This window comes from Papilio polytes, unplaced genomic scaffold, assembly GCF_000836215.1.
Source record: "Papilio polytes unplaced genomic scaffold, Ppol_1.0 DF822067.1, whole genome shotgun sequence".
NCBI lineage: Eukaryota > Metazoa > Arthropoda > Insecta > Lepidoptera > Papilionidae > Papilio > Papilio polytes.
Window position 1 is genome coordinate 4,290,609 of NW_013527137.1, and position 23,890 is coordinate 4,314,498.

Here is a 23,890-nt window from a genome sequence, read left to right on the forward strand (position 1 = left end):
TGGTCGTTGACCAACTGTTTGGATTGAAAATATCGGCTCGGATAACATCAATCCGGCGTTATCAAAAAGAAACACGTTTGACAATTCTAAAAATAGAAATAGTATATGAATGAAGTTTACATTATACTATAATCTAAAAGATGTAGACACACACATTTTATGTCGCTCCTACAGTAAGAATGTGCGCACACATAAAACTTAACAACTAGGAGTTGCGCACACTACTCGACTTTTAATTGTACAAATAAACAGTTGAATTAGCCGCGAAACAGTCGCCAATCGCACAACCGTTGTACGATTGTTTAGTCAAAGCTGTGCCCCCGCTCAACACTAAACAACGATATTAATTAACAGGGAATAGACTATCCGATATGCAACTAGTCATATCATCTACTACGTATATATATGTTTATTGATACAAATCTTTCTGAATCAATCTTCTGTATAACGCAATACACACAATAGAAGTTTAATAGACTCTCAGTGTTTGTGTTTGTTTGACAGACAGTCCCTATTAATTGTTCAATTAAAATACTATAAACGACCGTTTGAGTGGCTGACTATCGCACAACTGTTTAGTCTTGCTTTGATTACGATGAGCTTATATGGAGGTGCGATCACTAGCTAATTTTAGTTGTGCAACTATACTGCAGTGGCTTCGAAACAATCGACAATTGTACAACAGTTGTGCGACAGTTTAGTTAATGGTGTAAGACCTCTCGTCACCCAGAAAAATCGCCACTATTTTTTTAATATCTGAGTATCTCTAATGCAATAAGGATGCCAATGCGACCTGCGTAGGCGGCGCCATGCCGTGTCGTGGGATGGTGTGAAGATCTCAAAAAAGAGATTTTGTTACGTAACCGTCACGAATTTACATGCGAAATTTGTGACGGTATACAATTCTTTAAAACATTTCCTGATAAATAACCCTAGACACTAAAGCCGTAAGATCTAAATTTCTTACTTTAGAACAGAAAAATCACGGAACATTTCTGTCAGAATACGTAGAAAATGTAGAGCATTTGGAATTTTCTCTCGCGAAACCGGAATTTCGAGAACTCTGGGGAGCCGCGGTACATTTCGATCTTATAAAATGTAGCCAAAAAGTACTGTTTCTCGTTTTCTTCAATTAATTTTAATGAATAATTAAGTATAAGAATTCGGTATACAGTAATTTAAACGCTAACTTAGCATTTAAACGTAAATTCCGTCACGACTTCCGTCCAATATTTTTTGTCAAAATATTTATACTAGTTGTTACTCGCGACTTTATTTGCATGAAATTAAATAATTATTATAAAATATGTTACTTACAGATAAATTACCTTTGGAACATTGCAACAATTTTTAAAATCCGCCCAATTGATTTTGAGTTATTTCAATACATACAAAAATACAAATCTTTCCTTTTTATAATATTAGAAAATGTTTACAATTTAAAAAATAATCTTTTACCTGTCGTTTTTTAATTAATACTGAAAACATACCTTCAAGACATCTAAGAGCATTATTGAGGCTACCGTAACCGTATATACCCACGCCTAATAAAGCTGAAGGCTACAGTATCTTTGTGAAACGATATTACTCCGCTTTAAATGTTGGAGGGATCATATCAATGAACCTTTAAGACAATGCGTTCCGTTTCTCACGTTAAAATTACACCTACACATCTAAATACATTTTAATGTAAACAGCAGCAGAATTGACGATTAAACTTGTCTCTCTTGTAATTTTATTGCAATAAACAATTCTCGGGTAGTTCAATTGTACAATTCACAATTATATATTGCGACAATTTGACAAACCTAAGGTATTAAGAAGATGGAATTTTAGTATCCACACGCGGTTTTGTAGAAAATTAATGCAAATTTTTTTATACCCAAGATAGTAAAAAGATCTTAAGTTTATTAACTTAATTTTTGAACTTTATTTCAGTTTATTATTAAAATATATTTTTACTATTGCTATCTACTCCTACAGGGCTCGCTTTACCTGGTAGTAAATTTTCTTTGCCCTCATCAAGTATTGTTAATCGCTGCAGTGAAAATTGAATGAACAAACACATCTTTTCATACAATTTTCGTTACAGTAACCGGTATATTTTCATTTAAATATTTCAACATTTTAAAACTAACGATATAGAACGGACTGCGAGGAAATTTAAAAAAGTAGCGCTCGAAAAAAATAAATTTACATTAACTGAGCAACCGTTGTGCGTGTATCTGTGATTATTTTATTTTGCTGCATCCACCGTACTGTATCTGCAATTTTTAAAGAATACAACAGCTGGGGATATATTGCTCGCATATCGTTACCCAATATTCATTTAACAAATACGTATAACAACATTTTTACGTAATTACTAATAAGAATATTAACCACAGTTAAATTAATTCTTCCTTATTAAAATCGTTTCTTATCACATGAATGTGAAAGTTTAGATGGACGGACGTTTGTTAGAATTTGCTGCCTAAATGGCCGAACGGATCTCAATAAAATTTGGCATAAATGTAGTGCATGGTCTGGAAGAACACAAAGGTTACTTACATTTGTTTATTCCATGCAAATAAATTAATAATTCCAATACACTAATCAACCAAATTCTTTTTACATAAAATCCACAGCAACATTTTTAATAAGAAGTTTTTTAGCAAGTTTTTGTCGGCAAACGAAATTTTTTTATGTATCGTGTACATTTAAGTAATTATTTCTACAGCATTGATATACGGCTACAAACTACCAAGTTTCGCGAAACTCTTCACGACAGGCATAACTTAGGATGCTGTCTAATAAATATTTTCAGCTAAGCTTGTCAGATCCCGCCCCCAAGAATATGAGAAAATATTTAGGGCGACGGCCTACGCAGGGCAACTTTATTTTTTCGTGTCAGCGATTAAACTAGATAGATGTCTTCTTCGTTAAAATCAATACAACGTACATAAGCCAGAAAATAAAATTCTATCCCTGAAATGCGAATGTTTGAATGGATGTTTGTTAAAGTTTACCACCTAAACGGCTAAACGAATCACGATGAAATTAAACACAGATGTAAACCGTAGTATAGAAGAATACATAGGCTACTTTCTTTTGTTTTTTAATTAGACGCTAGAAAGCTAGTCTATCTATACACATATAATAAGATTGGAGTGTCTGTAATATCAAAAGAAAAATTCTAGATTTTGCGAAGATGATGTATGAACGTTGCTAATGACGAATATCGCATTAAATGTTTTTTTGTCTTTGTCTGTCTGTCTGTCTGTCCGATGTTTGACGGGATTATCCCTGGAGGATAGTTGACATGGATATGCATATTATGGGCTACTATGTTTTAATTCCCCGCTGTCAAAATTACATAACGGGTGGTCCAAATTTGCGCTAACGAAGTTTGAGGGCGACAGCTCGTAAACAATGAAAATATAAAGAAACTTAATATCTATTAAGCAACAATTAACTTGGTTTCTCAATTACGAGGCAAATAATAGTCAGAAGGGGAACTGCGAGTGTAACTTGCGGAGAATCTCACTAACTGTAACAAGCACCTACGTCGAATTAGTCGCGGAGCTCCCAAACTTTCCGATGCGGGGAGCATGCAAAGTTTCCGGAGCAGTCAGGAATTAACAAGTACATTAATAAGCTCCAGCCTGCGACAGGACCCCAGGGGTCGCGTATTCACTCTTTCATACAGACTTTACTACTTACGAATTAATTAGTTTGACGTCAAACATGCACCATTAATTTGTCGGTTAGTAATTAAATAACAAAATTATGGTACTGTGGTATTTTAAATTGGAATTCTTATAGTGAAAAAGAAATATGAAACTGCATGTCTATGCAAATAGTTATTATAAGATCGAGTGCATGAATTTAGACTTTAACTAAATCGCACGACTGTTGCGCGATTGTCGATTGTTTCGCAGCTACTTCAACTGTTTATTTGCACATAAAAAACGAGTAGTATGCGCATCTCCATATAAGCTCAAAGGAATCAAAGCGAGACTAAACAGTGGTGCGATAGTTTAGTTTCAGGTGTGCACGCTCTAACAATGATATTACGATATCAATAAGTTTAGTTGCATCGTAGATTTTGTGTAGCTAATGTCAAATAAATTTCGTCCATACTAATTATATCACAAGGATACTACATAAAGATTTAAGATGATTTTGACTTAACTTTAAAATTGGACAATACAATTGAATGTAAACGTTAAATCAACAACTGATTTAATTTTGGAATTTTCATTAGGAACATAATTGCACGATCGTGAATCGCAAACATTGTTTGTACTGTTTAAACACGAGCGCAACACATAAATATTGCTCGTACGTAGTTCTCCGCTGCCGTTTGCGCCTGATTTAGATGTTTTAGGAATGAGCATTAACGTTTAATGTATCTATCCTTTTAAACTGAAATATTTACCTGCAACAAACTTCAACCGTTTCCTTTTAAAAGTACAAAGACGTATAGGGCCTTTAAGTAAAAAGTAATTTGATGTGTGACGATGCATCTGGCATGCAGAAACCTCGACGGCGCATGTCAGTGAAGAGGAAGAAAAGGAAATGTCATTATGATAGTAGACTAGATCGAGGACGAATATATATATGTATGTAAATAAAGAATTATTAACATACTATTCTTTGAATGTATAACTATGAGATTTTTGTTCCTGCTTGAATGCATCTAAAATATTGTCGAAAATGCTTTAAAAACAATAATCCAATGATTAAAGTTCTAAGTATCAATATAGCTCGAAGTACACACGATGCTGTAATAAAATAAATGGAATTGAAAGGCTGATTTGATAAGAAATGTTATTGGCACACGATAGTCTGATACTGAAGAATGGAATGGAGGAAGTAAATTAAATTTTCAGCTTCAGTTTCTACCAGCCAAGTGACCCGTTACTTTAGAATTCCAGTTGTTTTAGTGGAATTCTAAGAAAAGGCGACATTAAATTGCTTGTTCTTGAAACGAAACGAAATATATTTCGATAATTTTCGCTATGGTTATCAATATTTCTACTATTGTAGTATCAGATATGGATATTTCATTACTAAATCAATGATCAAAAATACACACGAACTGATAATCTCCTCCGTTTGGGAAAATAGGTTATTAAGTTATGATAATTTTCCGTTATCACTGCTGTAGCTTATACTAAGTCTACATCTTAAGGGGTACCTTAGTAACCAATTCTTAACTTTGCGTGGGGCAGAATGATATTGATTTCTTTTTTAAATAAACATAATGCTTAACATAATAGTACTGACCTAATATCATCATCATCAGGGTGATAATCCGGTGGTAGGTCGAGTCGGAGGTCGCCGAGAGCTCTCGCCGCATGTCGCCTCCTCCTCTCGTACCACAGTCTTCTTTGTTCCCTCTCGTTATCTCTCTGAACTCCAAAGAATGTTTGCGTTTCCCTCTTCAAATAGTCCCGTACAGCGACAGTATGTGCTCGTCGCAATCTGACGCCATCTTCTTGTGCCGGCTGTGGCACCGTGTCCGGTGGCGGGTTGGCAGCGGGAGGGGGTGCGGACACGATACGAGGTGGTGACGACGGCGCCTGGTGGGACGGCGCAGTAGTCGCTGTCGACGTACCCTGACATGACAGTTGCGATGCCAGCAGACCAGCACTGGACCGCCTGTAACAAAGAATTTTATTAGCCTGTTTAGCAAATATTAATTCGAATTTTGGGTTTAAATTTTGATATGAACATGAAGATTTGCCGCTACGGATTTTGACTTCATTACGTACAGAAAATTATACTTCGTAAGACTGAATTGAATAAAACCTATCAATAAATAAATATCATCTGCTAGTGTTTAAAGATCTTCAAATGTTAACACACCTTTATATGAGCAAAAATGTCTTTAATTTTAACTACAATATCAAGTTCTGGACATAATAATATTTTCGACATAATACATTACAAGAGACTGAGCAATAATATACATTTGGAGACAAGCTCCGAATTTCACCATTCCGTCGGCGCTCGTCATCGTTAAATTGGCCGGATTGATTCGGTATTTCCGACTGCAATTCCGTCGCAAATCAATTTTCAATGATTGAAAGTCAATAATTGAAAATGGCTTCGGGTAATTCGCATCTAAGGCTTTACATCGCCGACAATTTGATCAATTGTCCGTTTACAAATATAAATAGCACAAACAGATTCAAAGAAAAGATGTAACTCAATTGATTGTGTTTTATTTTAGGTATATTCATTTACATATTCGTTTTAAACTTCATAAAATATTTAGCAAAACTAAATCCCGATTCGCCCTTGTAAAGGTTAAAGAGTTAATGATTATTTTCAGCCGTATGTAGGGTAGCCAAATAACTTGGATCATTAAGTATATTCCCCAACACCGAATGTCAATCAAATTAATTTTAACGCTGAGAACCGTTAATGCAACTTAAAGTAATCTCTCATTTCAGACATTTAATTATAATAAGCTTGAACACGTTTATCCTAATTTTAATCTCTTAATCCACAACCGATCGAAAGTATTTCATTAAAATATACGGCAGGGTCATCAATCAACATCTAGCGGACGTGATCCTCAAGAGCCTTAATGAGGCACGCTTTAGACAAAAATAATCAAAGACAAATATACTAAAATTAGTAAAACTTTAGTAATAAAAGTAGCGGTAGCGGGTTAACTAATCTGTTTAATCCAGCTAATTAGTAATACCAAGCTTTTCTATTAAGTATTCATTTGTTGTTAGTTAAAAGTCAAGAGTATCGTAGAATATTACTTTAAATCCCTAATCAAAGAATTAATTACGTCTCCAAAGGTTAAATGGTTGCTAAAACCTTTAGTATAGATTTCGCGTAATAAACTACAAACTTAGAGAGACAATAATCGTCCCTCCCACTGAGTGCTAATAGACGAAAATAAAAGTACATAATAAAATAATTTTATTATTAGTAAAAGCATTAAAATGATTAATGCAGTAGAATGTAAATCTGTCTAAAAGCAAACAGCTATCAGTGAGATATTCAGAGATGTAAAACGAGCGGACAGAGAGATCGCGGCACGTCTCAAACAATGTTGTCGCCTACGTTCCATCCCACTAAAGCCCCTTTATTGTCAAATGCTGCCAAAATGTTTAACGGCACTTTCTAGTTATTATAACTTGGTAAGATATTCTGGAATTGTGAGTTCATTGTCATCGAAGTTATAAGAAAAGTTTAAAAATAAGATTCCGTGATTGTCAAGTAAAGTAATAGTAGTTTTACTAAACTGTCTAAAACTAGTAGGAGGATATGAGGAAGGAATGATTGTGCTATTTAATATGGACGTTAGTTTTGGCTGTGATATGATAAACTAAAAGTAAAGCTAAGGCCACACGCCTTTGACTAGACTATCGCACAACTGTTAGCGATTGTCGATTGTATTATGCCAATTCAACTGTTTAGTTGCACAGCTAAAATCAAGTAGTGTACGCATCTCCATATAACCTCATAGGAATCAAACCGAGACTACACAGTTGTGCGATAATTAAGTCAAAGGGGTACGCGCACTCTGAATGTATCATAGTATAACCTAAAAGTATAACAAAACAAGGGATTCAAAAGGAAACTGAAGCAATGAACATAATGCACAGATCCATAAATATTAAAAATAATTTAAGACAAGTTTTTATGAATAACCCGCAATTTATTACTTACTCAATAGCCGAAATATTTTTATTACTTATTATAAAAGAACTGTACAAGTACATAGTGTATTAAGTACAAAACATAATAGACGCAGGTGCGGTGGGTAACCGGCAATAATTCGCACGCAGGTAAGAACGCTCGGAATAAATGAAAACACGCTCGTAATGTTTTTGATAAACCCTACTTATTATTGAGAATACAAATCTTGTATTGTGGTAGTTTTGATTACGGTACTTTAAAAAAATATATTTGCATAATTCAGGTTGACAGCATTCAATTGGAAGGACGGTTGCTAACCTTCTAGACAGTAAATAATTAACTATAACATGTGAATGTAATGGTAGATGAGAAGACTACTTGAGCACCCAAGTAAGAGTGACAATCACGTGCAAATTATGTTTATCCGCATTCTGCCGGGAATCTATCTGCTATATGGCTATTATTCTGCCAGTCTATACTGTTATAAAGAGGAAAGATTTGTGTTTTTGTAATTTACATATCTCAGAAACTACTTGGCCGATTCCGAAAATTCTTGCACCATTACAAAGCTATGTTATCAGTGAGTAACATAGGCTGTAGTGTCGATTCCACGCAGACGAAATCACGAACTACAGCTAGTGTTAAATAACTGAACAACGTCACAAAACAAATCCTTATATTAATGTACTACATTTTAATACAGAAGGGTATAAATAGAAAAACAATAACGTATTAAAAATAAACCTCTTCCTAAGAATAGATTAGTTTAAACAGAAAAAATAAAAGAGTTCTGTTTTCTACTTCGGTGATGCAATTTCGTGTTCGATTCGAGTTACTCGACTGATACGAATCCTGTCAGATCGCAGTCGTTTTATAACCAAATTGAAGTCACGGAGACCGCTGAGTCCGTAGCGGTGTACTCGCCTGATTAATATTCTTAGCGCATTGCCAATATCGTCGGCCGATATTGCTCGGCTCCGGCAGAAAGGACACCGCCGTTATTAAGGAATCGATCTAAAACAAGACTTTTATAAATTCTGTAGATAAACTTTCACAACTTTTACTTTATGGAATTTCATCTTGGGGCAGTTCAATTATTCATGGAATAGAATCTTGTGCACTTCTTACCGTGGTAATAACCACCTCAATTGATAGATGCTGTGCTGTAGAAACTGTTTTTCACCTAGTAATAACCTCATACCCATAAGAAGTGTCAATTCATTCAGAAATAAAAACTCGTTTTAAAGTTCTCATTTCTTTGATATTCAAGCTGACAAAAAAGTTCAAAATAGTAGGCTAGGCATAGCACGTAGGTACATGATATTTATTACTCTAAACATCAGAACTTGAATTATTACATTTTACTATGAATTATCAAAATGACATTGACATTTTAAATACAGATACAAATACCACTTAACCAAAGACATTTTAGAAATAGTAAATTGCCTAGTCAGGCAAAGTGAACGAAATTTTTTCAGCGGTACTTTTTTGAAAGTACTATCTCAGTTGTCAAGTTTAGCGCCACCTCGTGTTCTTATTGTTGTTGTTCTCGTGTTGTTGTATTGACATGTAATAAAACATTTTACAAAATTGTAATAAGCGCCATCTTTTGTTATAAAATAAACAGTGTCTTAAAATGCATTTAAGCATGATTTAATGATAACTATTGGCATTTAAATTTAATACAATTAATTATATTGACATGTTTTGAAGTACTATCAATAGTAGCATTATTGTGTAAAATGTCTCAAGTGAAGTGTCCAACTATGCCTACTCTATATATTTTGAATCTCTGCAGTTAAATAATAAAATGTTGCATGTAACTCGTGTACAAATTCAATATACGTTCATTGATACAGTATTGTATTATAACAAAGACGTTAGTTTACAATGAGTATTCTTCAATTTCCAATTGTATTTTATATTCTCGGAACATAGCTGAAGTTTAACTGTTTGTTATTCTGAAGCGGACGAGGGATAAAATATTGAAAAATATAATCTAAAGAGGAATCGCATCGTTGATGATTTACACACGAAAGTATAGTTATATACATTTTTACCTTAAACCACTAAGTCTAGTCTACTCTAACTATATTCTGTCTCACTTAAGACTTCTTTTCAGCAGCGAAACGTCTCATCATCATCATTGTCAGCTCACTATACGTCACCACCCTAAGTAAGGGGTGACTAGGCCATACTCTACCACGCTGGCCCAATACGGGTTGACTTTACACATATCTTTGAATTTCTTCGCCGATATGTGCAAGTTGCATCACGATGTTTTCCTTCACCGTAAGAACATCGGGTAAATTATGTACATACGAAAATTCGAAAAATCGAAAATCATATTAGTACATAGCGGGATTCGAACCCAAGACCTGGAGATTACAAGTCAAGTGTTTAAACCACTGAACCACCGACGCAGCGAAACGCCTAAAATGAAATCTTAGTTAAAGTAAAATCTCGAAAGTAATTTTATTTTACTACTTACATTACATCATTGAATTAGCTACATTTATGTTCAAACATAAAAATGCTCTAAATTTTATCCGTATTCTGAAGTGCCGCATTTTAAAGCAGCTAATTTGAAATGCGAGCCATTAATGTGGAAGTCTTTCATTGGCATTTATCTTCCCAATTTCGTAAATCCGATCCAATTTAAGATTACGCGCAATTTATATGGGTTTTTGTAAATAATTTGACGATGTTTTTTTTCACCGCGTTTCCTATTTGATAACTGTAATGAATACATTTTCACCCTTTTAAAATAAAAATGTATAAATTTTATATGTACTATTTAATATCCCACAATTTGTTACTTTTGTAATAAATTTACCAAGAGATAGTATTTAATAATATGTTGTAAATAATTGAATAATATCTAATCTCGCTTAACTACCTACTTTTTGAATAAATAAAAGTACTAAAGAAAAAACGTTAATGGAAGCCTTGAATTACATTTTAATTAATGTTCCTACTTACTTCAATATCTTGGACGGAAAATGTACTTATAAAATATCGTATTACTTTAATCAAACGGTCAAAGAAATTAGATTTTTGTATTTATAATGTATTGCTTTCCGCGACTTTGTCCGTGCAGAATTAAAATAAAAACAAATGCAATGCCTACTTGTTCTTCCAGACTATCCTCTACATCTATGCCAAATTTCATCGAAATCTGTTCAGCCGTTTAAGCTACAAACTCTAAAAAACATCCATCCATCTAAACTTTCGCATTTATAATATAGTATGCAGTATGAAATTTTTTTAATTCTTCTTATATGAAATCCAAATTCCAATAGTTCTTTTGTCGTCACTTTGCAAAAAAAAAACTATAGCACGCTTTTAAATTTAAATGAAATTAGTTAAAAGTTTAAAGCTCACAGCAATTTGAATATAAATTATTCACCGTTCCCATTGTGAGAGAGAATTCGAATTTATTTAGCGCGACGACCGCATTAATTAGTTCGCTATTTGCCTCTATGTAGATTACACACTATATTGTACTACTAACCTCACAATATGCTAGTCTGTAGTTAAATCTATGTCATTATACAATGGTAGAGCCTGCTTTCACATCTTCGCACGAATGGGCGTGCTCGCTCGGTGCAATACCACGAGCACACAGAAGACAGGCGTGAAGTGGAAGCAATTCCGCGTTTCGTTTGATAAGTGTGGTGCTAGAGGCTTAATTACTCGCTTTCCATTCCCACAATTTTCTTATACAGAAAGGATGGGAAGGGAAATTGATTTTGATGGTGGAAGAGACTCATAGAAAAGGTAAATATCCTGTTTATGTCTGTCTCCTTCGTCGTAACGCATCTGCAATTGCAAATGTGCAGTGACCGCTTCGCTTTCTCGGCGAATTCAGGTGGCCCCTCGTTTGCCACCTTGTATTATAAAAAAAACTATAACGCTAGTCAAAAAGAATCTTACTACAACAGCATGTTATTTCTTTGTGTTGCAAATAATTGTTAACGGTAACGTAGAAAAAAATTGCGTAAGAGCATACTTATGAAATTTACGACGTGGAAATTTAATACTCTTTTGTGCTGGTATTAATTATTTTACTTCATTCTTTGTCAGTGTATTTTCCTGCTGATTCTGATTTTAATTAAAAGATAGAGAGGCGAGAAAGAGGAATGCATCAAGCGTTGAAATTGCTTTTACTTTTTGTTACAACACAGTTTGATACAGAACATCCATTTAATATTTGCATTATTATTTCATTATCTTTGGAAAAAATAATACTCATAAGATAAGCATCGGAAAATGCGGTATAATTCAGTAAACACTTACAAGTGTGGGCAAAAATTTTACGAAATGAACATAAAACTACAATTTTCGTTAGATAAATCTGTCCCCAAAGTTACAAAACTTCAAGGACTGACAAATGAATACATATTTATGGCCATCGAATAAGAAAAGAAAAAGTCGCCGGTACAAAGTAACCGCTATGAAAAATAAGAAAAATACTTTACTGTTGCATTTAAATAATAAAATAGAATGTTATTTTTCAACGTCGAATGCTTAAATAAATTGAAGTGGCCGTAAGTTCGGAACGCAGCGAGGTAGCGACTACGAGTTAGGAGGTAGGAGGTAGCGTGCGACGCGGCAATATAGCCAGTGGTACCTCTTATCGATGGCATCGCTTCCGCAGCGGAAAACGAGGTAGCTTTCGTCCCGTTGTTAACTAACAGAAAAGTTTAACTGCTATTTACTGCTGAAAGTTTAGACAACACTCGTTTTTCAAAATGCTACTTTTGTTTTTCGTGATTAACTAAGAAGTTTTCATATTAAGAATGTTATGTGGTCTTAAAGTCAGCATAAATAATGATTGTGTTTGCAAACGTGTTCACGTTACTATTTTCTTTTATTAAATAAGTACATGTAAAAATTCTCTGTCGTAATTTTTATTTTTTTAAATAACAGAGTAATATTCTAATCCAAGTAATTGAAATTACAAACTCCAAGTCGATAAGGTCATAATATTGGTATGGTTTATTTATTGATTATAAGAAAAACAACTGAACCTTAAACAGTTTCTCAAAGGAGTTATCAAATAAAACTAATTATTAAATCATTTAAAAAAATAAAGAACTAAAAATTCATTTTAATAAAGTCGAGAAACTTTCTTCAATTTACATTCACTTCAAGTTAGAAGAGCTCACCTTCAAAGGTCGTGCACTTTGAAACGTGATTTGCAATTTATACGAGAATGTAACTTATCGCTCTTAAAAGAAAATTTCATGTTAATGTTATAAAACGACTGAATTCTATACAATTCTTACATAATTTCATGATAAGCGTTTCAATATTACTCTATATTTACATACAGTTTTTGTATAACCTGTTTAAAATTCCAAACATTTTGTCTTAACACCAAGACAAACGTTTAAATTATGATAAAGCGAAAGTAATTTTATTTTTGTAATATAAGGTGGCAAACGAGCAAGCCGCCACCTGAATCCACCGAAATGGAAAGCGACCGCTGCCCATAAACTTCCGCAATTGCAGATGCGTTGCCTACCCTTAATTGATGGAGGAGAAGACGCACAGAAAGAGGACATTTTCCCTTCCTATGCATCTCCTCTACCGTCAAATCCACTTTTCATTCCCCTCCTTTCCTCTTAAGAAAAGGGTGGAAAGGGACTAAAATTAGACCTCCGGCACCACACTCATGAAACGAAACGCGGAATTGCTTCCACTTCACGTCTGTTTTCTGTGTGGTCGTGGTATTACATCGAGCGAACCGGCCCATTTGTGCGAAGACGTTAAAGCGGGCTCTACCACTGTTAAAATTACGAATAGAAGTCACCTAAGTAATTATTGAGAGGTAAAAGTATCTGTGAATAACAATCCTTGAAATTCTGCTCCTTTAACAAGATTAAAAAACCATTCTGTATCTTTCGACCAAAACACAAAAGTTGCGTCATCTATGGAAAACAATTCGTTAACTCTTTACCATAAGAGTGGGCACACTACATAAACTATCGCACAACTGCGTGGGATTGTCGATTGTTTCGCATCCCATTCGTTAAAGTTCATAGGAATCAAAGCGAGACTTTAGTTGTGCGATATTTTAGTTTTAAAAGTCACGCTCTTACGATACACATTTTGAAATTACACCTGTATCCTTATTCCTTTGCATACCGCCGAATCTATACATTATCTCGTATCTGTAGAGTTAGTAACGTAGCGAGTAGTTAGTTATACTTTCTGGTACGTGCCTATGTCGCAAAGTATCATGTCTCCTCTGAGAGTACATTAATAATTCAGCAGGTGGCGCGCAGAGCGGCGCTGTGAGCGTATGTACTCATACAGAGAAAGACGCCATACTTAACGTGTGTTTTAGAAAGCAATTGGAAAACTTTCAATACTTTGACTTTGATAATATCATATGTAGCATTCATTTGCTACATCAGGTTTGTGAATCTACATGTCGATTGAAAAGAAAACAATTTAATTTTATTGTAGGACTAAACCATCGTAACTTAACAAATGAACATCATTTTCTATTTACATATTTGTCTTAGATTTTGATGGATGGATGTTTGTCATTAGGTATATCCAGAACGGCTCAACATAGTCTTGAAAGATCTCATAGGCTACTTACTAAGTCTTTTCCTTAATACAATATTCTGTACGAGCAACTAATGTAAGCTATTTAAAAATATATAACATGGTAAAGTTCTTTCAAGAAAAAGGTACAAAGAAAGTCATTGGGGTCGAACACATCCGCACTCTAGTTGACGTCCGGTGGCGGTGCGAGGCGCTCTCTGCAACGAGTGGAGCGCCACAGGCGACACCGTTATAACTCAAGCCCTCACCAAAGTGTTTCCTTCTTTTCTTAAAACGTGGCAAATTTGTGTCGGCCTTAGGAGCCTTATTTACGAAATTTCAACTCCTTGTAAAATATTTGAATTATTCTGTATGAAACAAGTACATTTTTGTGTTAATAACTCGAGTAATATTATCCAAATTATACGTATAAACTTTAGTAATACTCTGCTTAAGATTTCTGATAGCAATAAGGCTGCTTTTACGCAAATTTTGTAATAGCTTAGTTTAAGTATACTTATTGTAATATTGCTACACCAAACTACTAAATAAATAATGCAAAAAACTTATTAGGAGCTTAATGAATTATTTTTTTTTAAAATATCCCAAAGAATAAAGATTTTGTGGTTCAAAGATTTAATGGTTTTATCATAAAGTATAACACACTAGCTGTTGCTTGCTGACTTCGTTCCCGAGAAATTGAAAAATATTATAATAAAATATAGCCTATGTTACAGATAAATACCTTTCTAACGCTTGAAGGATTTTTAAAATCGGCTCAGTAGTTTTGAGTTATTTCAATAAATACAAAAGTACAAATCTTTCCTCTTAATAATATTAGTATAGATAACTTTAAAGTCATGGACACCGAATCAGATAATATTAGGGCACGCTCTTATGCAATTTTCTAGATAAAAAAAAAATCATTTGTATTTATGTAAAAACGACTATTTACGTACATTGGCTTTTTATTTGGAAAAAGAACTCATTTGTAAGTGTCAAACAACATGATGTGCGAGCGCTAGGTAAAATGAGTCTGGGTCCTTTACAGGTGCCTAAGCTGGCGGGTAAGGAAACCCTCGAGACAAAAATAACGAAACTCAAAAGCGACTCGCTAACGACCCGCCGCAGAGATTTGTGTACTGTTTTATTCTCATCTGCGGTCTTTAAAATATTGCGAGTCCTAGAAATTACTTCTTTTTGCTCACTCAAGGGAAACTTTATTTTGACTTTTTGTGCAAATTTACAAATCAGTTTTCGTATTCAACTGTTTTACCTATTCCAATATTAATTAATGTAATTATACTGATTATAATCATGTTGAAATGATTGATGAGAAAGTTTTTGAAATACCTTTAACCACTAAGGTTTTTTTCTCGAATCTCAACTATACATATAATAAAAATCGAGTGTCTGTTTGTAATATCAAAAGAAAAATTCCAGATTTCGGGAAGACTTGCGTTGCTGTTAACGAAAATCGCGTTTAATTTTCTTTTAAACCGATGTGCCGATTTCGACCGGACTTTTACTGAAGAGTAGCTGACATAGACTACTTTTTACCTTAATATTGTATGCACGAAGTCGCGGGCAAAAGCTAGTACCATATTAAATTAAAAAACATTTAACATAATCTTCTATACTATTATAATAAAGCGTAAACACACACTTTTTTGGTGCCTAGGATGTCAGCAATTACAACATATTTTTGGATAATTATTTTTTTAAAAGAAAACCCTACATTTGCGTCACGCTTTAGGCTATATATTTTAACGCCATTAAACTTAGGGGTAAAAAGTTTGGATAAAAACCCTAATGTGGGCAAGAGACCATAAGTTCGTGCCAACATCAAGGAAGCAAGGTTGTCATCATGTCATATCATTTTGATATTTGCAAATGAGAATTTGACAAATGTAAAGAATAAAGTAAAGTTTTTATAATTTCATGCGGATGAAGCCGCACGGGAGCAGCTAGTAGATATTATAAAGCTAGCGTAACTACATCCTAAGTCCAGCAAAATCCATCGCTAAATAACATAACATATTGGTATTTCTTTCACAACATTTCAACTGTCGCAATAAATTACGTTGGTATGATTTAAAGTTTCCGAGTGCAGTAAAGTTAAACATGAAGCATTGTAGGCCCCCGAAGTGCAGGACGAAAGTTAACTCGGACAGTTTTGCAAACTTTCCATCGTTAACATTTCACTAAGCCCAGCTAACAAAGTAACACTGTACAAGTAACATTTCCAACTTGAAGTTCACGAGTCGTGACTCAATTCTACATTTTATACTTAACAGCATACTTTTTCGGTTACGACTGCCGTAGGAAATTTTACGTTTATAACAATGTAACAGGACGAACAGAATCAAATTAGGATTTAACATAACGTTATTATACTGTTTACTCGTAAGACATAATTGTATCTAAACTAACTTTCGCTCACGAATCGTAAATTGTTTATTGTATCTATGCCAAATTTCATCAAGATCCATCAACTAGACTACAAACTCTATCGTTGTCTATGTCGGTGGTCAGTCTATATTGATGTTAACACTGGCCATCGACAAACACAAAAAATGCAATAAAAAGTAAAATATGATTTAAGGCGAAAAACAAAAGAGTGCAAGATATGACATTAAAAAAGTAACAACGTTAAAATGTGAGCTCTGTAATAAATTGTATATTTTTGTGTTAAAGTATTAATAAAGAAGTCATACAAACAAGATGGTAATAGTTTAAATTTATTCAGTCGGAACCAACTAGTTTTGAACTCATGGTGGGCTCTTATATTACTATTAATTATTTAATACCTGATTCGCCAAATAAACATCTAACTTAAAAAAGAAACTAATTAGAAAATAAACAAAAATATACTTTAGGTGTAATTTCTCATCTTTAAAAAGGTCAGAGCTAACGATTTTCCAGCGAATACTGAGCACAAAATCTAACTAATGTTAATGAGCCTTAATTCACTCAACTTGATTCATGACCATTCAAAATAAATCAACATTTTTCATCTTATTCTGTGAAAGACAAAAGAAATATCGTTAACAATGTAAAATCCTTATCAGCGGTCACTCTTTGTTGCTGCTGAGTTTGATATTGCAATCGAAATATTACAATATTCTGAGAAAGCAAATACTTTGTTAAATCCAAGATAAATAAATGCGTTATAACTCAAAGGTCTGTACAAAGGATCATGAAATACTAAGTAAAGTGGTATTATAAAATCATAAGAGTTTTGAATTTTATTCTTAGTTTATTTTACTTACTCAAAAAGCGTATCATTCTATCGAATTCTTCAAAAGTGATAGTTATTAGTACGGGTGGATATAAGTTAGCAGCCATTCTAAGAAGAAAAAAGTCTATAGATTGATACACATGTCAGGGGAAAATAAAAATATTATTTGAATGAATTATAAAGAATCATTCTGTTGAGTCTTCAATCATGTGATCCCGCAGTCAACCGTCCAATGATAATGTGCAATGAAGTTACATCATTTTCATGAATATCGCAATGAGCAATGAATTTAAATGACATTGCTTTCAATTCATTTTGTTCCGCGAAATAATCGAGTAGCAGAAACCGGTTATCTTTTTACATTAAAATTTAAAATGTTAAACATTAATTTTGAAACCTTTTTTATCATTGCAACTTAAATATTTTCGTAATTAAATTCAAAATCTTTTTAAAATCCAGGTAATAAAAACAGCATTACTTCATTTAAATTTTCGATTGACGAAGATGTTGGCATTTACTTCAATTAACACTTTTCTTAATTTAAATTAAACACGAAGAGATATAGCTATGTTCATTTCATATTCAAAAAGTTACAATAAAACTTTATATGAAACTGTTTAGTATCTTTTATAAAAATACAAATATTCGCTATTATTTCCCGTATTTTTCTATCGTAAAACAAACAAGAACAATTCAAGAACTATAAATGAAATGCATAATAGGAAACTGATAAAAGCATTCGGGAAGAAAAGTTCGGGATATCGCAATTGGAATCCGTAAAGTATTTCTAAAACAAATACAGAAATTTATTCAATTGTGCAGTTTTCAAAATGTAATGGATACAATTTAGAACGCGTCCACATCTTCGACTAAACTATCGCACAACTGTTTTATCTCGCTTTGATTCCTATGAGCTCATATGGAGGTGCACACACTACTTGATTTTTAGTTGTACAACTTAACAGTTAAATTTGCTGTGAAACAATCGAAAATCTACAATCGCACAAACGCCATGCGATAGTTTAAATAAAGGTATGCGTCCGCTCTTGCTAAAGCTAATTGAAATATAATTCTACCTCATACTTGCTATCGTATAGCATTGTGTAAACATTGCGGTCGCTATTTCAGGAATAAAATAAAAGCAGATTAATTAAATAACATGTGACTTACCATACATTAAACACTGAATTCCCAATAAAACTGAGGTACACAATTGAAATGTAAACCAACTAAATGGAAAATAACGGATAGTGTTAAATGTACCCACCACAGCAACTAAACATTCAACAATGTTGCCATTTTTTTTAACCTTTAGAAGACTATTTATTCGATCAATATAAACTATTTCCATTGTATATATCTATAGCTTCAACATTTAGAATTAGGGTATATTTTATTTATCCTAGTTCAGTTGCACAAATACATGACGGATAAGTATTACGTATTTATAAACACACGGTGTTGGGAATGTGCCTTTATTGTGACATACGAAAAATAAACCAATCAAGTGTTACATCGCCTGTGCAGTTGTAACGTCATATATACAGCACAAACCGATTGATTTTGTCATACAAGTTTCAATATTAACGCGACAAACTACCGATATTGACTATGAATTCGTTATTATAGTTACGTAGGCCGTGTTTACACTTTTACAGAAATATGCTAGTAGTAAGTATAGTAGCTTATATATTTTTCCAGACTATGTTCTACATCTATACCAAATTTCTGTATAGGCTACAAACTCACGCAAACATCCATCCATCCATTTGCATTTATTACGTTAGTAAGAGTGTAATTAACAATGTCAAGGTCTACTGTCATACTGGATCGTTGAATGCCACTCGGACTAGCACGTGATTAAAACTTAGACCAACATCGCCATTAGCATGCTGGGTATAAGTAGATTGACTAAAATTTCGAGCTTTAATATGCAAATGGCGATACTTAGATCGGGCTTATACGCTGCATAAGCTATCGCCGATAGATTATTGGTTAGGTTGATATCGGGAAACTGGCGGCTTTATGAAATATTCGATGCCATATACTTAGTGACATAATTAATTAATAAGTTACTACATTATATGCTATTAAATTTATGTACTATATAAACCTAACTTTGTTAATTCCCGTTGTAATAACGATAAAATCTATTTAATTAAAATTATGAGAAAGTGATATTATAGTGCAAAAGGGACTTGGAAAGTGAAAAGTAGGAGCACAATCCTTCTTTAAGTCATAAATGGAATATTTTAATTATCGTTATTAAAAGAGTTTAACGGCACAGATATTTACAGTTTCAGTAAAATATTAATTTACGTAATACAGTCTGAATATCTTGCAAGTTAATAAAGGAGACAGTTTTGATTTACTTGAGACTAGTTGTTGCTCACGAATTCGTACGCCTAGAACTAAAACATATAGCCTATATGATTCACTGATATCATCGCTTTTTAATAGCATTTGTTTGTATTTCGGCCCAGTAGTTTTGGATTTATTTCAATACATTACAAAAATCATTCCTCTACATAATATTAGTACAAATATAATGTGTTCCAATATATCAAAAGCGTTCACAAGCCTTTTTGCTTTTTATCAATGCTTTAATTATAATTTTAAGCACGTACGACTAACTCCCTCGATGAATTTATGAAACGAACGTGACACAGAAAAATTAACAAATCTCCTTTTTAAGCTTGATTTAATACACATCCAAATAGAGTTATGTGACAACAGTGTGTATGGCGGGAAGTCGATGCATGTGTAAATCGGACCGCATACTGTGAATGACATTGGGGAAGAGCTGTCCCGTAATAGGCAAATAAAGGGTGATAATGATACGGTCAAGCTGATGCATGTCTTTTTAGATCCTTACAACTATGATACAAGGATTGTTTCGTTCTTTTAGTTATAAGAGTGTAAAATAAAACGTATTAAAAAGCAAAGCATATTTTTACTTCTAACAGTCATCATAGGAAAAATAATAATCAAAAGTCAACCATGTTGTAAATCTAAATAACTAAAACAAATAACAAATTAAAATTTGCATTCAAAGTTATCGTAAATATTAAATATACTGTTTTTTAAAAAAACTAGTCTAGTTAAAAAGACTGTACAGAAAAATATAAAAAGTTTGACAGCAAAAAGGGAAAGGTTACGGTTGTTACGAGCTTAGAGAGCTAGACGGCTTATTTTAATGGTTTTTTGAAGAAGTTACGAGAGTGAGTCACGCAGGGGTGGATCCGTTATGAAACGTTCAAAGCGACGCCAATTAGAGATATATTTGAGGTTATGTTAACAAGTGTGACATCGGCTTCACTTAAATGAAAAAAAAATCTCCATGTATCTTACTGATATTATAAATGCAAAAGTTTACATGTATATGTTAGAGTTTGCCGTCTAATCGACTGAATGGATTTCGATAAAATTTGGCATAGGAGAACATACAGGCTACGTACTTTTGTTTTTTTCTTAATTCGAACGTAGTCGCGGGCGAAGGCTAGTAAGATATAAAAAATAATTGTACTCATTAAACTAATTTAATAAGACGTTAACTTTCGTCATACATCTTTTGTGTTTAAAAGAGAATATTATATTTTTTTTACTTAGAATATTTGTGTCTATACTTATTTGTAGGTCTAAGTTAACATAAATAGTTATGTAACCGAAAACAAAACGCCTACCAAATTCCTATAACCTACACTAACTTGGTATTTTAATAACATTTAATTGAAGCTACATTTATCCGTTATAAGTTTTTCTCGTAAAACGTGGGACGTAGCAAATATTGGTATTGCTATAAAACTAGGCGAAAGTAAAACATTGGTATGATGTGGATATACGATGGAATATTCCACGCAGTCTCTTGAAATTCTTGGTAATGAAATTTTAATATAAGATACCGAAGTGTCGAAAAGGTAGCCGTATTTCTAGTAAAAGCCGCAATAGATACTTGTTAGTAAAGTGTTTATATCAATAAACAAGGAGTTCTGCTAAATAAAAACATTTTACAACATAAACTGTCATCCTATTTATAAGAAAATTGTCTAAATCATTTTTTTTATGCTCCTTAACATTATCTTTGTGTATTTTAACTTTCCAAACCCAGCACTTTAAATATATACATATACCAGTCATTAATGGTCGGTTTCCCAGCTACATTTAACCATTTGTTAATGTTTTTGGTTCGATAACTTCAAGAAATGCGTTTCCGAATTACGTAACTCGTGAGATTCTGTTAAAACAGTTTAATGGATCAACTATTGGATCCCTATGTAACAATAAAATTGATAAAATAAATGGGAACTTCAGAAACCAAGTATAAGTCTGTCGGTTTATAGTGTGTCTTTAGTATGTTATAACTTTAGGAACATCAATAGACTTGACCCAATTGAGTCATTAATGTGAGTGTTGTCCCATATGAATTGCACCGACATGTCTAGCTAATGAATGGTAGTTCCGTACTGCGCATTGCCGGTACAAATTAGAACTGCAAACATTATTCAGGTATCGATTCTTATTGTTAATGTATGCTTCGCTCAAACACCGCTGTGTTGACACGTGCAAATTGATACGACAATGTTATAGAACTTAATGCAGCCTCTATAAGCATATTTCCTTGATCGATACCGCTATAAGAGAATACTATTCGTTTGTCATATTTTACGGTTGTAATTATAATTTTTTTTTATTTTAAAGATGACATTATGTAAGCTTAGTACCGTTTTCCTAAATTTACTACTTACGTTAGTCCTTAACAATTCTAAAATAATCCTATTGATTATTCTAAAGTTTACACAAAAAGTTTTTTTAACATCAAAATTGGAAGGTCTAGGAATTTCTAAAGATAATACAGACGTCAATGCAATAATGTAATTAGAAAAGATTTACATATTTGAGGTTATACATAAGTATTACTCAAAATTAAAAAATAAATAAAAGAAAACACATCACAATGTTATTCGTAAAGACGTTTATGCACTCTGAAGCTCTAAAGCGTATACTTAATGACGCTCAGTTTATTATAGCGAACACAAAACTGAAAGTCTCATTAAAACCGCGGAGTAGTTACGCGATACGGTAACAAACACAGAAATAACAACGAACAAGTTAACTTTCCGAATATAAACCTTTATAGTCTACATACGCCATTAATTTTACTTTCTACATTCATTGCCATACCTTAATTACGTTGAAAAAGTATTTAAAAAAAAATAAAAAAAGATGGGTCAAGTATTTGTATCTTCATGAACATAAATTATATTCAAAGGCTACATGAAGGATGACAACATTCAAGTGCCGTGGCAATTGAATGCCACAGTCAGAAAGTGATTGTTTTTTTTTCCTTGTGTTTAGTGCAAAATACAACCTCTCTGGCTGGCAAGCAGTATGAATACAGCCAAAGAGGTTGCATACTGGTCACCATGCAATTGAGTGGTGTGTTATTAAAAATATATGATAAAAACAATATAAGAAGAGGAAAAAGGAAGCACACAAGTCAATATGTGATCGCGATAGTTTTGAAGTTATTTATTGTAAATAGTTATGTAAATAAGTTTAAATAAAAGTAACGAGTTAAAAACTTTGGATATTTAATTTATAATCTAATGTTTATTTTCTAGACACGCTTTAAGCTATATATTTTCACGCTCTTAAACTTAGGGGTGAATAAATTAAAAAAAACCTTCATGTAGGAAAAGGTCCATAAACTATAAGCTGCAAACATTAAGGTAATTTTGGTAACGGTAATTTGACAATTACAAATTGCAATTGAGAATTTGACAAATGCAAACAACAAAATAAAGTTTTTATAATTTCATGCGGATGAAGCCGCATGGGAACATAACGCCTAGTATCTCAATAAGTGAGTCATTTCCATCTGAATATATTAAATACGTTATTGGTATTCGTATTGTGAATTTCTAACGACAATTTTTAACGAATCGTCGATAATGTTTGTAGCTTTATCATTCCTAAATGGGCAATTTTGATTTCCATTTCATGCCGGCATTATACGTAATATTTGTAATCTAAATTCTGATCAAAACCAATTACTGGATACGTCGAATGTATACAAGTATGATGCGATTAATCTAGATTATGAATTATTGACGTTTGCCTAATATTTAATATGATTTAGTCCTTTCAGATATTTTCTTGATCTTCATTCCTTAAATTACAATTTATAGAAGTGGTCTAAGAGTTATATGACTAGCAATCCAATATTTAATTATTATTCAGTCCTTTAATCTTTACGCAGAATTTCGTAAAGGTTATAATTAAAATAAACGTTTCAGAAAAATAATAATTGTTTAAGTAACTAAAGATATTTACCAACTTATGTGTGCACTTAGATATTTTAAACTGTAGCAAAACGAAGCGTTATATAGTAGTCAAGAGAAGTGAACGAATTATAAATTAATTAACAAGCCGACT

The 23,890-nt window shown here is 32.9% G+C and overlaps 1 protein-coding gene across 1 annotated transcript in view; it reads right to left on the bottom strand.

Moving 5' to 3' along the window:
• Nucleotides 1–23,890, bottom strand: part of LOC106106859 (inactive rhomboid protein 2) — a 92,789-nt gene that overhangs the window by 13,467 nt on the left and 55,432 nt on the right. Inside the window, exon 2 of the mRNA XM_013287518.1 lies at nucleotides 5,272–5,646. Coding sequence (XP_013142972.1) covers nucleotides 5,272–5,646 — 375 coding nt within the window. The remainder of the gene's footprint in view (nucleotides 1–5,271; nucleotides 5,647–23,890) is intronic.